This window comes from Dama dama, chromosome 20 (genome assembly GCF_033118175.1).
Source record: "Dama dama isolate Ldn47 chromosome 20, ASM3311817v1, whole genome shotgun sequence".
Taxonomy (NCBI): Eukaryota; Metazoa; Chordata; class Mammalia; order Artiodactyla; family Cervidae; genus Dama; species Dama dama.
The window spans coordinates 50,692,993-50,710,210 of NC_083700.1; the positions used below are offsets into that span (position 1 = coordinate 50,692,993).

The 17,218-nt window shown below is 39.5% G+C and overlaps 2 protein-coding genes across 2 annotated transcripts in view; both read right to left on the minus strand.

Moving 5' to 3' along the window:
- Positions 1 to 2,827: 2,827 nt before the first annotated feature.
- Positions 2,828 to 6,972, minus strand: LOC133041045 (cohesin subunit SA-2-like). The gene has a single exon (XM_061121379.1). The coding sequence runs from the start codon at positions 6,718 to 6,720 to the stop codon at positions 2,914 to 2,916; it is 3,807 nt and encodes a 1,268-aa protein (XP_060977362.1). The 5' UTR covers positions 6,721 to 6,972; the 3' UTR covers positions 2,828 to 2,913.
- A 2,916-nt stretch (positions 6,973 to 9,888) lies between these two features.
- RPAP2 (RNA polymerase II associated protein 2) overlaps positions 9,889 to 17,218 on the minus strand; it is a 100,240-nt gene continuing 92,910 nt past the window's right edge. Inside the window, exon 13 of the mRNA XM_061121383.1 lies at positions 9,889 to 17,211. The gene's annotated coding sequence lies outside the window, so the exon portion shown is untranslated. The remainder of the gene's footprint in view (positions 17,212 to 17,218) is intronic.

Sequence of the window (17,218 nt, forward strand, 5' to 3'; positions counted from 1 at the left end):
AGGAAGTCTTATACTGCTTAATTTGAAGACTTACTATAAAGTTACAGTTATCAAGACATTCTTGGTATTGGCATAAAGATAGATATATGGGTCAACAGAAGATAATAAGAGATTTGTTACAGATCCAAACATGTACTGTAAATTGATTTTTTTTAAAAGATGGCTTTTTTCTTTCTTTTCTTTTTTAAAAAAGATTATTTATTTATTTATGGCTGCGCTAGGACTTCGTTCCTGCACATGGGCTTTCTTTAGTTGCTGTGAGCAGGGGCTACTCTTTGTGGTTGCGGGCTTCTCACTGGAGCAACTAGTTGCAGAGTACTGGCTCTAGGTACGTGGGCTTCTCTTGTTGTGGAGTACAGGCTCTGGGCGTGTGGGCTTGAGTTGTTGCAGCACTCGGGCTCAGCAGTTGTGGTGCCTGGGTTTAGTTGCTCTGTGGCATGTGGAATCTTCCCAGACCAGGGATTGAACCTGTGTCCTCTGCATTGGCAGGTAGATTCTCATCCACTGTACCACCAGGGAAGTTCTGTAGTCAGTGTCGGAGATATTTTGGTGGGGAAAAGGAAAATCTTTTCAAGAAATGATGCCGTATCAACTGGATAGCTATATGGAAACAACCTTATCCCTAACCTTCCACCATGCACAAAAAGTAACAGAAATGGATCCCAGACCTAAACATAAAAGCTTAAATTATAAAGCTTTTATCTAGAAGAAAACTTAAGAGAAAAAAATTTCGCAACTCTGGAATAGGCAAGTATTTCTTCAGTAGCATACAAAAACCACAAATGAAAATTTAAAGAATGTATCAAAATTTAAAGAGCCCAGGTAAACTAGCCCAAGTAAGAAGCAAATGTACTTACAGAAGTGATGAAAGGAATGTCTCAGATCACTGTGCAGCAGAACTGGAGGCATCCTGTGCATACTGGAACAGAAAGGCTCTGGGAAAGCTGTGTTCAAGGGACTGATAGACTTCTGATGTGTTTATTTTTTTTTTTTTTTATTTTTTTTTTTTTGTAGGTTTATTTTTATTCAAAAAGTTACTGTCTCAAGACATAAATACAAATCAGAAAACAGTACAATTAGGACAATAGAATGTGGAGGACAACAGGTTAGAGTAATATATAAAACATTTTTAGCTGGTTGAAAACAAAGCTGTAAGAACTGCTTTCACAAAGAAGTACTCCTTTCAAGAGTGAGAAAAAAAAATCAACTTAGGTTTAAAATCATATATACAGTCCTCTCAGCAGTTCTAGTAAATGCAGTGGTGTGAAAAACAACATAGGCAATACTTTTGCACGTAACAATATTTGTTGATGGAAAATCTGTTAGACATGTCTTGATTTCATTTGTTATTAACCATGATTTAATAAAATAATTGTATTTTATCATGATCTTTTAGCTAACCTATGGTTTTTGGCTACCACAGCCCAATGCTTGTTGGTTTCTGACTCTTAAGAACTGGAAGCCTTTTGGTATTCACCCATCTGAAGATATTCTTGTATTGCAAGCATATTAAGGCATGGAATGATTAAAATAATATACCTCAAGAACTGAGAGACGACTGACAAAAGATAGATACACATGTAATATAAGTTAATATTTTGTTTTAAACGATGTCTAGCTGCCTAAGCCTCGCAAAATGAGTTGATGTCAAAATGGCAAGTAGCCACTTTCTGTTTTAAACTAATTCATTTGTGAAAGGACATAAAATGAAGTTTAAAGCTTAGCTTTCAAAGAATATTATGGGTTATGAATTCTATTATCCCATCTAATTTACATACAGAGGAAATGTACTGTAACCTGTTAGAAGTATCTTTAACCTGAAGACTGCTTGCAAAGACAGATAGATAAAACAATATAAAATACAAATTTAAAAATCATTTTAAAGCATGAACACTCATGCTTTTCTATTTTTAAACATTGTTAAACTTTCAATATATTTCTGAAACCTCATAATTTTTAAGTTGGAATTTAAAAGTAAGAAAAAACTAAACAAACTGCGCAATTATAAAATCAGCACCAATTTATATATATATATAATTTTATTTAAAATTTAGATCCCTATTCCCACACTCTAATAAGCTGTATAATTTTTGTTTAGAATTTTTCTGCAAACATACTACAATAAGCTTCTTTTATTTGGAGACAAAATACAGTGGCACTACTGGAAGGAATATCACAACATTACATTTTTATCTTAAAGGACAAGCAAACTTTCAGGGTTGATAATGGGATAAGCATGGTTGAGACTGGTTACCTTCTGGCAGTTCACTGCATCTGGGTATTTCTGAAAAGTATAGAGAAGCTCTTGGATTTTAAAAATATCTTAAAATACATTTTAGATGAAAAAATTGTAAAAGTTCTGCTTATAAGTTTACTTTTCTCCACAATTACAATATTTAAAAGAAAGCCTCGTTGATTGATGTTTCAAGCATTTAAATTTAGAATGCTAAAAACAATTCTATCCTATAATTTCAGGGCGGGGGAATAAATTCATCCTTAACTTTGTTTCTTGGATGTAAACAGAAATCCAGCAGAGGTCATCATTACTTAGTACACCCAGTAAATAAATGTAAGAGGATTCACGTCTGTACCAAATGCCTCTTCAGATTGTTATAGTTTCTTTAAAAAAAGCATGAAATAATTGATTCAAAAGCCAACTAACAGCGCATAAATAAAATATTTACTTTCTAAGAAAAACTGTAGCTTATCATCAAATTGTTTACTTGTCCTTTACTTTTTTCAGGCAAACAAAACTGCCCCTCAAATGCACTTGATCTTGGTAAGTATAAGCACGTCATATTCTCCTTAGAGAAAAATCTGTACAGAATTTCACTGTATCTACCACACTTTATTTTAAAATTTCCTCTTCCACTTAGAAAATGACTTCACCACAGACTTAATTGTGTACTGGTATTAAAACATTGACACCCCAAGAACTGATTCATCCATAATTGAAGCTGGATCAAAGAAATCAGGCTTCAGTTCTGTTCTCTCTCGTCTGTTCTTTGATGGTGGCAAGTCTATATCCATGGTGTCAAAATCCATCCCCTCATTAAGATCTTCAATCCTCCCTTCTGAGGACATCATAACATCTTCAACAATTGGCTCTTCATCATCTTCCATTAAGCTTGTACCACGCCGAATGGCATGCTGAAGATTAGTTCGCAGTTTAACATAGCTCATTGCTGCTCTCTCCTGCTGCTGCCTTGCTTCCTCTTGTTGTCTTTGAGCTAACATCCATGTTACCTGCGTGTTATAATCAAGAGGAGTTTGATGATGTTCAGTCTGCATTGGATAGACACTCATGAAACTATCCTCAGGTCGTAATCTTTTGGGCTCTCTCATAATCGTTGAGGTGAGCTGTGGTGTCTGCATCATAACTGGGGTGTGCAGTGTTTGTTCTCTGCTTAGCCACATACTGTCACTACTACTGCTTTCTTCGGTGAGTGCGAGCTGCATGCCTTCAACCACTTTCCGTTTCCCTGTAGATGGTTTGGATTTTTTACTCCGCACAGTTGACCCCCGGCTACTAATTCCACTAATAACTGACATGGTGTCATCATCACCACCAGCTAGCAAAGAATTTCGGTATGACATTAGTGGAAGCCACACGTCTTCTCTTCGGAGTGACATTTGAAAGGTCATGAACTTTTCCAAGTAAACATACACTGTTCTTTTGTCTTGTCGGAGTAGTTTAGAAGAAAATTCACTGAGAATATCAAGAAATGCCAAATTTAAAGGTGGATGGCTCTCTCCTTGTGGATTAGGTTCTTTAAAAGCAAATTCTATGCCATCTTTGTGTAGCATAGCAATGGCCTCTCTAGTTTTCAACTGATCGAGTCCAAAAGTTAAAGCAAAACGTCGAGCAAGTTCTTTAATGCCGCTAAAAGTTGAGGATGACCTATCAAAATTATAGCCATTTTCCTGAATCATTTCATTAAAAAGCTGTTGCAAACTGAGAATAAGGGTCTTTGCACACTGAATTTTGTCTATCTGTCTTGTTTTACTCATTGTTTCTTTGATGATATCACCATAGTCATTATAATACTTCATATACTGCTTGAAGATATCTGCAGCTGTATTCATCTCCACCACAGTATATACAATTAGCTTACAAAATGCTGCAAGTAAATTTCTCCTTTTGTGCAGAGCTTCAATTTTACTGGCTTCATCCTCCTGCTGACCATCTGCACTGTTATTGTCATCATCCTGTTCGATGAAGACATGATCCAGAATAAAGCTGAGCAACTCAGACTGCAATGAAGAATCAGGGGTGTAAACTAATGGCTCTAACATGTCGCGCCCTCCTGACATAATCTGATGGCTGAAGATCATCAAAATATCACACAGAATAGTGAAGGCCTGTTCTTTAACAGTAGTATTCACATTGGTCAGGTAATGCTGACAAATTTGACAGAATACCCTCATCTGTTTCTTTAAACGCAGCAAGTCCTCCTTTGTAGAGCTGCTTTCAGTTATCTTTGCAAGCTGCCAAAGGATTACATAGTGAGTACACTGCAGTGCATGAATAACAATCTGTTCAGGCATGTCTCCATTTTCAATTCCGGTTTTCAATAGTTTGTAATTACAAGCAAACAAATCCCACTTTGAAAGATCATGGGCATTATGAAAAGCAGTGATTCGCTTCAATGTTGACAATACCTGATATGCATCATCTTCATCAGGTTCTTCGCCCTCTTGCAGAAAATCTTCAAGAAGCCGGTTAAATTTATCTGCCAACTCATCTATCAGTTGACTTCTTGAAATATCTACTCTGTTGAAAATTGTGAACTCTTCATTACAGAGTGCATGGTAAGTTTTAGAACATGCTTCCAAAACATCTGTATCTGTGTGCTTCTCTACAATATTCCGGATCTGTCGTAATAAGGCATCCAAATGCTTTTCTAATCGTCCAGTGGTATATATTTCCAAATCAAAGTACTGTGGCAACTGCAACAAGTTAGTCACCTTTTCAGCATCTATAGAGTACTTAGCTAATAACTGAGGAAGGGCCACAGCAAAAAGTTCAGTGATTTTTGTCCTGTCATCCAACTGGGTCTTCTTCTCCTTTGCTGTAAGCACCCTTTTTCCTGTCCCTCTCCCCACAGGAGGATGACATTCAGCAGCTTGTCTAATGGTACAAAGCATTATTTCAATCAGAGCACTCTCTTGTCTGTCTGTTAGTGCTTCCTCTCCACTAAGTGGCTCCTCCAGCAACAAGCTATTCATACATTCCCAGTCTTTCAGCAGCTCAGTAGCACAGTCCCACATACTATCCACAAGGTATGCTGCATGCTCATGTAACTCACTTTCCAGAAAGAAAAAAACCAATGTCTTAACAAGGTTGGCATTTGGACCCTGTCGTCCCCTTCTTTTCATCATTCCATCCTCCTCTGGATCTCGACGACTAAAGAGCTTTTTGTACAGAAATTCTCCTGCTGCTACTGCTACTGGCCGATGAGCTGAATAAACCAGATGATAGACATTTTCACAATCTTCTGCAGTAAGAACTTCTTCACTACTCTGTAAAACAAGAGTGAGTAATTTTATTGCTTGTACTGCAACATCATATTCTTTGTCAAGGGTCATAGAAACAATTCTATCCTTGAACCGACTGGTAAATAGCTCCAGTTTGGAATTAAGTTCTTTGTTATAATAAAGTCCTTGTAGAGCAGTGAGACATTTGAGTCTTACCTCACCTTGTTTATCATGCATAGTCCAACCAACGTATTTTAAATAACTGTCATTAAGAAAGGCATCACTATACATTTTCATCCAAATGCCAATTTCTTCAATGCAAATAGCTCGGATTTCAGCTATTGCATCACGGTATCTATGTACAAACACTCCCTTAAATATTGCATTCATCATATTTTCTATTTCATCTTGATTTTCTTGAAGCTCTTTCCGCTTCTGTAGCAGGAGTTCTAGCCTCTCATTGGCTCGTTTTCCAATCATTTTATTCCGTTCTGCCTCATACTGTCTTTGTGTATTATCCATATTAATGCTAAGATTTAGTGCCACATTCACCAAAGCTGTCATCAACTTCATAGCTGCCAGGGTGCTTGTATGTCGAAATGCTCTGACTTGTGAGTCAGACAATCCTGTAAGAAGTGAAATGACTGTATCCATCATGTACTCATCGTATATGATACTATATTGACACTGCCGTACTAATACGCCAATGAATTCACAGAAACTGGATTTGAACTTCTTCCACTGAGGACCAGCCATGGTAAGTGGATAATCTCCACTATCCTCATCAAACTCTTCGGTCATTTTTCGAATTATTTCAGAGTTTTGCATATGTCTAAACATTTCTGCTGTGACAACACCTTTACAGCCTGAACACTGAATAAAAAAGTTGATGAGGTCAAGAAGTGCTATATCTCGGTCATGCTTGTATGACTCTATCCAGTCATCTACCACCGACTGCATAGCACTCTTGCCCATTTTAACAACTTCAAACAACATCATGTTTTCCACTCCATTCTGTTGATGATGACCATTCATTCGGTTTGGACCAGAAGGAGGTTTTCCTCCTCCATTTCCACCTTTGCCCTTCTCTCCTGGGCCTTTTTTCCCTTTTTTACAAGTTTTTCCTTTGCCTTGCTTTTGGTTTTTTCCTTCAATGTCTTCAAAATCTGTGTCAGAAGAAAAGTGTGTTTCTGACTCCTGAAGTAGATTAAAATCAGTTGGTATTTCTGGAGCTGCTATCATTTCTTTATCATCTTCTGTAACGCCCCAATGTCAGAAATGTATTCATATATTTATGTGGGTAAAATGATGGTTTGCTTCTTTCTTCTAAGGCAGACAATTCCGAAGTCGGGCCTCGGAAGGGATGGAGAGATCGATGCCAATCGCTTTCCCCGGCAGTTCCCCCACCACGCGCTGGAGATGACGGGGCGGGGGAGAAGCAGAGGGGCCCGTCACATGAATGTTGTTCCCTCTCTAGGAAGGGAGGAAGAGAGGGAGGGAGGGGAGGGAGGGAGGAAAGGAAGGAGGGGAAGGGAGAAGGGAGGGGGCACGAGGGAAGGGTGTGATCAGAGTCCTGATGTGTTTAAATAGAAGGAGTGGAGATTAACAGGGTGGAGAGTTTGGTAACGGATTAGTGAAAGATGCGTAGAAACTAAGAAAACTAAGACAAGTATTAATTCTAGTTACTAGTTGTAAAAGGAGGAATGAGAAACCATACTGCATGGCCTGCCTGTAATAGCATTACAGATGATAAAAATGTAAACACTGAATATTAATCTATTTAGAAATGATATTGAAAGGATGGAAGAGGGAAAATGTGGAGCGTCAGGTATGTGGTGGTTTCTAGTAGTAGTAAAAGACTTATGTCCTCATCTTCTATAAGCAAGTCAGTTGAATATACAGAGTGGGAAAGGTAGGGAAGGGAGTGCAGAAGGTGGCAGTTTTTCATAATGTCTTGTAGAATATTTTGAGTTTCTTGAACTATGCATATGAACATGATTTGAAGCCTCGTATTGCCACTTACTAATTGTGTGACTTTGATCACTTAACCTCTCTGTGCCTCAGTTACATCTTTCGTTGAAAATTAGTGTAATAATTGTGCTTTCCTCAGGAAGTTTGTTTTTAGAGTGAACTAATTTAATCTATGCAAAATACTTGGGATAGTGTCTGGTACAAAGTAAGTGCTGTGTAAGTGTTTCTGTTATAATTTTATACAGCCTTTACTTTGAAAAGTATTAAAATGAAAATAAAAACAAAAATAGTGCTGAATCTTCAAAGCTTTTACCTGATGTTGTGGCCCCTATGTATTTACCTAATATTGGTGATCTCTGTATCTTTAAGTCCTATTAAATAAATAACCCTGTAAGGAATGTATTTTTATTATTCTCCATTTTCAAATAAGCTGAGGCTCAAGAGAAGTTAACCACCTACCCAAGATCAACCAGCTAGTTATTGCCAATAGCCCCAGTGTTAGGATTTCAACTGAGCCAACCTGGCCACAAATCCCAGCCTTTTCCCACTTGCCTCCCGGGCTCACAGTTTACTGAGTGTTTCACAAGCCAAGGTAGGCCACAAGTTTTTGTGGGGGAATGAGGGAGTGAACAGGGTACAGTCCCACATACCTCACAGAGAAACTGCACAGGGCATCATGGAACACACTCAGTGAGTAATCACAGATGGGGAGGCCTGGCCCAGGTGAGTGCTCATTAATATATGTTAAATGAATGCATGCATGTGTGGGATTCTGAAGCCCTGGGTAGATTTCTTTTTTCTTAATATATATATTTCATTGAAGTAGAGTTGACTTACAATGTTCATGTGCACAGAAGGTGATTCAGTTATACATACACACATATATTATTTTTGAAATTATTTTCCATTATAGGCTATTACAAGATACTGACTATAGTTCCCAGTGCTATACATAGCATATGTCACATAGCTATTTTTTAATTAGAAATCTAGCATTCTATTCATATTAAGTCAAACAAGTGAAATCAAAATGTCATAAAGTTTTTAGTTAGGCAAAAATGTATAAATTTTCCAAAATATATATATTACACATATTACTTATATATATATATATACATATATATATATATAAAGGTTTTTCTACTATGCTTGATAAAGAACACCAAGAAAAAAAGATGGAGAAATTGGAAAACATAAACTAAATGAATTGGAAGAACTGAATATGAAATAGAAAAAGTGAAACAAACTAGATAAAAGATCATCATATAGTCCAGTTGTTTTTGAACATGACTACTCATCAGAAACATAGCTGGCGCTCTGGAGGGAAAAAAAAAGCCAGTATCTGGGCATTTGCATTTTTCAGAAAATTTCAAGATAATTCTGATATGCATATGGGTCTTAAAAAGTGATTACAGGTTTTTCTGTTAAATCTTAGTTTTGGTGATACAGAATTCTATTATTTTTCTTTTGACCAGTGGTATTGAGTAATAGTTACATAATCACAATAGTAATAGTAAAAGATGTTTATCAGTTTTCACAATCAATAGCCAGACAAAAAATAAAAGATAATTACAATTGCAAGCCATAATAGGAACATGATTAACTTAACAATATAAAATAATTACATAGAATTTGAATTTGGGGGGGGGGTCAAACAGAGTGATGTGTTAAGTAGAAGTGCTTACATGCACAGGTTTTCATCTTCTGGGCAGATTTTAAAGTGCTCCTCAGATGACCTTATATGCGAGACAGCAAAAAAGAGACGCAGATAAAAAGAACAGACTTTTGGACTCTGTGGGAGAAGGCGAGAATGGGATGATTTGAGAGAATAGCATTGAAACATGTGAATTATCATATGTGAAACGATCACCAGTCCAGGTTCAATGCATGAGACAGGGCACTCAAGGCTGGTGCACTGGGATGACCCTGAGAGATAGGATGGGGAGGAAGGTGGGAGGGGGGTTCGGGATGGGGAACACATGTGCATCCATGGCTGATTCATGTCAGTGTATGCAAAAACCACCACAATATTGTAATTAGCCTTCAATTAAAATAAATTAATTAAAAAAAAATAAAGTGCTCCTCGGGAATGCAGGCTGGGGGAGGGGGGGTGGCGGTGAGGAAACAGCTTCAGGGGAGACTCTAAAGCTCCACACTGCTCTGTCAGGCCTGACCACCCCCATCCCAGGGCATGAAGCTGAACAAGCTGAAGACTGAGTGTGACATTTATCCAGCCAGTTAATTCCATATACTCCTAAAAAATAACCCAGAATTTTAATTTGGGGTCCTCATAGTAATGCTAACTGATTTCTCCCACTCCCCCCACCCAGATGTCCCAGAGCCTTACTTCTCTCACCAACATGAGCGAGCTCACTTTCTTGGCATTTCATTTTTCACAAAAAAACTTAAGGCTTTAATCACAGAAAGAACAAAGTTGTGATACATGTGTTTGCTGGTTTATTGAGTTGAAACTCTCAGAAATGGGTTAGAAAGGTCGTCAGCAAATGCTGCTTCTTCCACTTAGTAAACATTCCTTCTCTGTCCTAGAGGTTTTCCCCGAGAAATTTCTAATGAAACTGAGCTGTTTTCCCAAACTCTAGAAAACCAAGGGCTGCTGGTGGCCCCATGATCTTTTAACCTCTAACCAAGCCTGGATGCTTCAAACAGAAATATCTGAGCCTTAAAACCAAATTGTTCTGACTCAAATCCAAACCCTGTCTACAAGTTCAGCTCTCTGTGTGGCAGTGACCCTTGTTCTAAAACGGAAGTGGGGGTGGAGGTGGAGGAATCTCAGTTTAGCTCACCCAGACAGGGTGGCTGCCCTGATCCCAGGTGGGTTTTGATTCAGAGTCCTATTTTGTGCTCCTGTCTCTCTCTTCAAAGCTCATTGAGCTTTTTTGTTGCCATAGACTATGAGTTTGAAACCTGGTTTCTAGCAATCTCTCTGCTAAAAGTGGCTTGAACTTGTGTCAACTCTGGGTCTTGTGCTTTCTTATAGTCAGGGACTTAGACCAGCCCAGCGCTTTTCAACCCACTCCAGTATTCTTGCCTGGAGAATCCCAGGGACAGAGGAGCCTGGTGGGCTGCCAGCTATGGGGTCGCACAGAGTTGGACACGACTGAAGCGACTTAGCAGCAGCAGCAGGGCTTTTCATATCCTTTTCCCAAGTTGCAAGACTCTGGCAAAGGAAATCTATCTGGATGCCTGCTGCGGAAAAGAGGTAGAGCTGCTTGACTTCTGAAGGTGGACTCTCTCCCCTACCATGTGGCCATATCGAATGCAGTTTTAAAATTCAGTTTTAATTTTTTCCCCCAAAGATGGATAATACATTAATAGGATAATGGGAGGAAGAAAATAAAGAGGTAAGAATGTGGGAGGGAGTGAGTTAACAAATCATTGGCTATGCTTTGCATATGAAAAATGGAGATAGATGGTACAGTAGAAGATATTAGTACTCCGTTTCTCTGAAATGTCTTACAAATTATTATATGAAATTTTGTTGTTTGTATGCCAACTCAAAAGAATAACATTATAGTTAAGTGAACACTGTCTTGGCTGTATGACCCTAGCAGGTCAGGGCTCAGATGGGTATCTATCCAGGGACCTGGCTTTTCCTGCCCATGTAAATAATAAAAGTTTTCACTGCTACAACACTTCAGTTTATGCTGTCTTATTTTTGTGATAGGCTCTATAAGCTTGGTTGAGTCAAGGGTCACCCAGAAAATAACCAGCTTCCACTTTCTTTATTTATGCAAACTAGAGCTAGGCGACTGAGATCTTGCCTTTGGTCTGCAAGACATAGGGAGTTTTGCAAGCCCTAGGGGAGTGCAGAATTTCCTGAAGATGTTGCAAGGTGGCTGACTTTCTTCTGAAGTCATGCAATATTCTCCTTTGCTTTAGTTATGACTGCAGAGGTGCTGGGAAGCAAACTGAAAACTAGCACCTTGAAGCAGGCTTTCCTCCATGGGTCCACCAGAGGCGAGGCAGGCTCCTTTGGAGGGAAGAGCTTGGTGCCACTGCTTTCAGCTAAAGGTACTGTGATCCAGTTCCACCTCCTTGCTGCTTCACTGGCAATCAGTTTTCCGAAACACAAGTGTTTTTGCTGAAGGTAGGAGATGCAAAGGCTTGAAAATTTGGAGAGCAGAGAGCTGGATGGCTGAGGTTTTACCGAAGTTCCTGTTTTGCTATTTTAATTTGGAAAAGGATACAATTCCCACAGAATTCTGTGGAATTCCCACAGAAAACAAGCTTTATTGAAGAAGAACACATTTCATCAACATTCACATTGGTCGTCCCTATACAGTCACTGTTCCATATCTCTTAGCTCTAGGTGGTACTGCATTAAGAAGAGAACCTGGACATCAGAGGCCCCCAGGAACCTGTTTCAACCTCACTCAGCCCTTTCTAGGCACATTTCAGATGAAAGTCACCCCTGCTCCTCACTCCACCTTCAGCCCAGCAGAGATGGCCTTCTAGACATCCTACCTCCTGTTTTTCTACCAGGGCTTATAATGTGAAACTCTTAAAGATTTTAAAACTTCACAATGGTATCACTTTCCTTGAGTTTAGGTAAATCTTTATAGAGAATGGACCCTGTTCCCTAATGAGTAGGAAAATTACCTAGTTTTTGGACATGACTGTAAGGAGAAGATGCTAAATAATACCTTATAGAGATTCCACTAAATATATTAAGCCTAGTGAGGATTTTAAGTGTTTGAGTGTACGAAGGGAATGGAATTATTCAAAGGGAAAGATTTTTTAAAAAGTCACCATTCTCTGACTATAACAGCATATGGGCTAGTTGCTGAAGTACTTTAATAGAAAGTGAAACTGAATCATACTGTTTACTTTTCAGAGTAAAAGCTATTGAGAATTCAAATTTTCACTGAAAGAGTAACAGGGATTTTGTAAAATACTCCTTTCTGTTCTTTGAAATTCAGAGTTCATATGAAAACCTGGGGGTTATGCCTTATTGAAGTAACACTTCAATAATGAAGAATGCCAGATGGGGTCAAGGAGTTGTGTTCTGGAGAGAAGACCAGGGTGTGCTCTGAGTCAGCAGAGCACATGACTGAAACACAGATTGGGTCAGACACCCAAGGCCTAGGGAAGCAGCTGCTCAATCTTGTGTTGGTTGAGAGCCTAGTTAATGGAGTGTTTAGAGGGGTCTCACAATACATTTTAGAGTTAGATTAGGTGAGCTGCAACTCAGTGTGTGTCAAAGGGCCTAGAGACAGTACAGGAAAAGTTAGGCAAAGAATAGATATGCAAGGGCAAAAAAAAAGGATCTTTCTTAAGAAAATTAATTTTATAAGTTTTTCATTTGTAGGGTGGTTTGCTCACTTTCCCTCCTCTGTGCTTGAAAATAAATTACTGCCCCAACAATGCTAGTTCATTTAGCCTGGATGGGTCATGGTGGACAGTTGGTCCACTGGAGAAGGGAATGGCAAACCACTTCAGTATTCTTGCCTTGAGAACCCCATGAACAGTATGAAAAAGCAAAAAGGTATGACACTGAAAGATGAACTCCCCAGGTCGGTAGATGCCCAGTAGCTATTGGAGAAGAGTAGAGAAATAACTCCAGAAAGAATGAAGAGACGGAGCAGAAGCAAAAACACCACCCAGTTGTAGATGTGACAAGGGATGGAAGTAAGGTCTGATGCTGTAAAGAGCAATATTGCATAGGAACCTGGAATGTTAGGTCCATGAATCAAGACAAATTAGAAGAGGTCAAATAGGAGATGGCAAGAGTGAACATCGACATTTTAGGAATCAGTGAACTAAGAGGAACTGGAATGGGTGAATTTAACTCAGATGACCATTATATACCTACTACTGTGGGCAAGAATCCCTTAGAAGAAATGGAATAGCCATCATAGTCAACAAAAGAGTCCTAAATGCAGTACCTGGATGCAATCTCAAAAATGATAGAATGATCTCTCTTTGTTTCCAAGGCAAACCATTCAATATCATGGTAATCCAAGTCTATGCCCCAACCAGTAATGCTGAAGAAGCTGAAGTTGAATGGTTCTATGAAGACCTACAAGACCTTCTAGAACTAACAACCCCAAAATATGTCCTCTTCATTACAGAGAACTGGAATGCAAAAGTAGGAAGTTGAGCTACCTGGAGAAACAGGCAAATTTGGCCTTGGAGTACAAAACAAAGCAGGTCAAAGGCTGATAGAGTTCTGCCAAGAGAACACATTGGTCATAGCAAACACCTTCTTCCAACAACACAAGAGAAGACTCTACACATGGACATTACCAGATGGCCAATACCGAAATCAGACTGATTATATTCTTGCAGCCAAAGATGGAGAGGCTCTATACAGTCAGCAAAAACAAGACTGAGAGCTGACTGTTGCTCAGATCATGAACTGCTTATTGCCAAATTCAGACTTAAATTGAAGAACATAGGGGAAACCACTAGGCCATTCAGGTATGACCTAAATCAAATCCCTTACGATTATACAGTGGAAGTGACAAATAGAGTCAAGGGATTAGATCTGACAGAGTGCCTGAAGAACTATGGATGGAGGTTCATGACATTGTACAGGAGGCAGTGATCAAGACCATCCCCAAGAGAAAGAAAGCAAAAAGGCAAAACGGTTGTCTGAGGAGGCCTTACAAATAGCTGAGAAAAGAAGAGATGCTAAAGGCAAAGGAGAAGAGGAAAGATATACCCATTTAAATGCAGATTTCCAACGAATAGCAAGGAGAGATAAGAAAGCCTTCCTCAGTGATCAATGGAAATAAATAGAGGAAAACAATAGAATGGGAAAGACTAGAGATGTCCTCAAGAAAATTAGAGATACCAGGGGAATATTTCATGCAAACATGGGCTCAATAAAGGACAGAAATGGTATGGACCTAAAAGAAGCAGATGATATTAAGAAGAGGTGGCAAGAATACACAGAAGAACTATACAAAAAAGATCTTCACGACCCAGATAACCATGATAGTATGATCACTCACCTAGAGCCAGACATCGTGGAATGTGAAGTCAAGTGGGCCTTAGGAAGCATCACTATGAACAATGGTTGTGGAGGTGATGGAATTCCAGTTGAGCTATTTCAAATCCTGAAAGATGATGCTGTGAAAGTGCTGCACTCAATATGCCAGCAAATCTGGAAAACCCAGCAGTGGCCACAGGACTGGAAAAGGTCCGTTTTCATTCCAATCCCAAAGGAAGGCAATGCCAAAGAATGCTCAAACTACCACACAATTGCACTCATCTCACACGCTAGCAAAGTAATGCTCAAAAGTCTCCAAGCCAGCCTTCAACAGTACGTGAACCATGAACTTCCAGATGTTCAAGCTGGTTTTAGAAAAGGCAGAGGAAGCAGAGATCAAATTGTCAACATCCGCTGGATCATCAAAAAAGCAAGAGAGTTCCAGAAAAACATCTGCTTTATTGACTATGCCAAAGCCTTTGACTGTGTGGATCACAACAAACTGTGGAAAATTCTTCAAAAGATGGGGATACCAGACCACCTGACCTGCTTCCTGAGAAATCTGTATGTAGGTCAAGCAGCAACAGTTAGAACTGGACATGAAACGACAGACTGGTTCCAAATCGGGAAAGGAGTACGTCAAGGCTGTATTTTGTCAGCCTGCTTACTTAACTTATATGCAGAGTACATGACAGGACTGAGCGACTGAACTGAACTGAACATCATGCGAAATGCCAGGCTGGATGAAGCATAAGCTGGAATCAAGATTGCCAGGAGAAATATCAATAACCTCAGATATGCAGATGACACCACCCTTAGGGCAGAAAGTGAAGAAGAACTAAAGAGCCTTTTAATGAAAGTGAAAGAGGAGAGTGAAAAAGTTGGCTTAAAACTCAATATTCAGAAAGCTAGGATCATGGTATCCAGTCCCATCACTTCATGGCAAATAGATGGGGAAACAGTGGAAACAGGGGCTGACTTTATTTTCTTGGGCTCCAAAATCACTGCAGATGGTGACTGCAGCCATGAAATTAAAAGACGCTTGCTCCTTGGAAGAAAAGCTATGACCAAGCAGAGATATTACCTTACCAACAAAGGTTCGTCTAGTCCAAGCTATGGTTTTTCCAGTAGTCATGTATGGATGTGAGAGTTGGACTATAAAGAAAGCTGAGCGCCGAAGAATTGATGCTTTTGAACTGTGGTGTTGGAGAAGACTCTTGAGAGTCCCTTGGACAGCAAGGGGATCCAACCAGTCTGTCCTAAAGGAAAGCAGTCCTAAATATTCATTGGAATGACTGATGCTGAAGCTGAAACTCCAATACTTTGGCCACTTGATGCAAAGAACCGACTCACTGGTAAAGACCCTGATGCTGGGAAAGATCGAAGGCAGGAGCAGAAGGGGACAACAGAGGATGAGATGGTTGGATGGCATCACCAATGCAATGGACATGAGTTTGAGTAGGCTGTGGGATTTGGTGATGGACAGGGAAGCCTGGAGTGCTACAGTCCATGGGGTTGCAAAGAGTCGGACATGACTGAGTGACTGAACTGAACTGAAACAAAACTGTAGTTGATCCTTTCTTTTTAATCATGTTTGCCAATTTCCTCAGAGTTTTCTCTCATTTCAGATGCCTTTGTCTTGAAAAGAACACACCCTGGGTCTTATCTACCTCTGGGAATTTCTTCTTGAAGCTGCCTCTGCCTGGACCATACCCTCCATCCCTTCCTAGCTCTCTGACTTCTCTCTCCACTTCATAACTCCCATCCATTCTTCCATGCCATCACAAATGTCCCCTCCTACCACCACAGCATACCCTGTGCCTTTTAGGTGGTAATATCATATAATTTAATGTCTAAATCAGAATACTTTTGGAAGTAAAAGAGGGTACTTGTAATTAAAAATGATGCTGAGCTTACATTTATATACTCGGGACTATCCCAGGCATGCTAGGATGGATGTTCCTCTTCAGGTCATTTACTGTAGTCTTGCCTTTCCCATAGGCAGGCTGAAGATTCTGAGGGCAGTGACTGTCTCATGTTTGCATCCCTTCTCATATCCAGTTAGTATCTTTTAAAAGATAAACTTTTTATTTTGAAATAATTTTAGATTTCTAGAAAGTGGCAAAGATAGTACAGAGTTCCTGCTTACCCCTCACCCAATTTCTCCCATTGTTTACATTTTATATTTCCATGATACATTTGTTAAAATTAAGAAACTGCCTTGGTTTGTTGCTATTAATTAAACTTCAGACTGTATTTGGATTTCACCAGTTTTTTCATTAATGTCTTCTTCCTGTTCCGGTTCAGACCATGACACTACACTGCATTTGGTTTACATGGCTCCCCTAGAATGTGACATTTTATTCTTTCCTTGTTTTTCATGACTGTCTTGAGGTATTCACAAAATTTCCTGCAGAAATGTCCCCTCAGCTTGATTTGTTTTTTCTCATGGTTAGACTGAGGTTGTTTTTAGGGTAAGACCACCACAGAGGTGAAGTGCCCTTTTTGTCATATATGTCAGGGCGACACATGCACATGGCGTCACTGGGGATGTGGGCTTTCATCATTCGGGAAAGGTGTTCTTCCTGTCCCTGTGCTGTTCATTGGGAGCAAGTTGCTGAGTTTAAGAATCTCTAACTCTACCTCCTGGAAGGGATAGTATCTACATTTTTTTTTTTTTTTCTTTTTCCTGGCTGTTTTGGGTCTTCATTGTGGTGTGCAGGCTTCTCTGGTTGTGGCAAGTGGACTTAGCTACCCTGTGGCACGTGGGATGTTCATTCCCCGGGCAGAGATGGAATCTGCGCTCCCTGCATT

Bases quoted from the DNA above. Each gene is read 5' to 3' on its own strand.
- LOC133041045 (XM_061121379.1), bottom strand. From the start codon at position 6,720: ATGATAGCAGCTCCAGAAATACCAACTGATTTTAATCTACTTCAGGAG.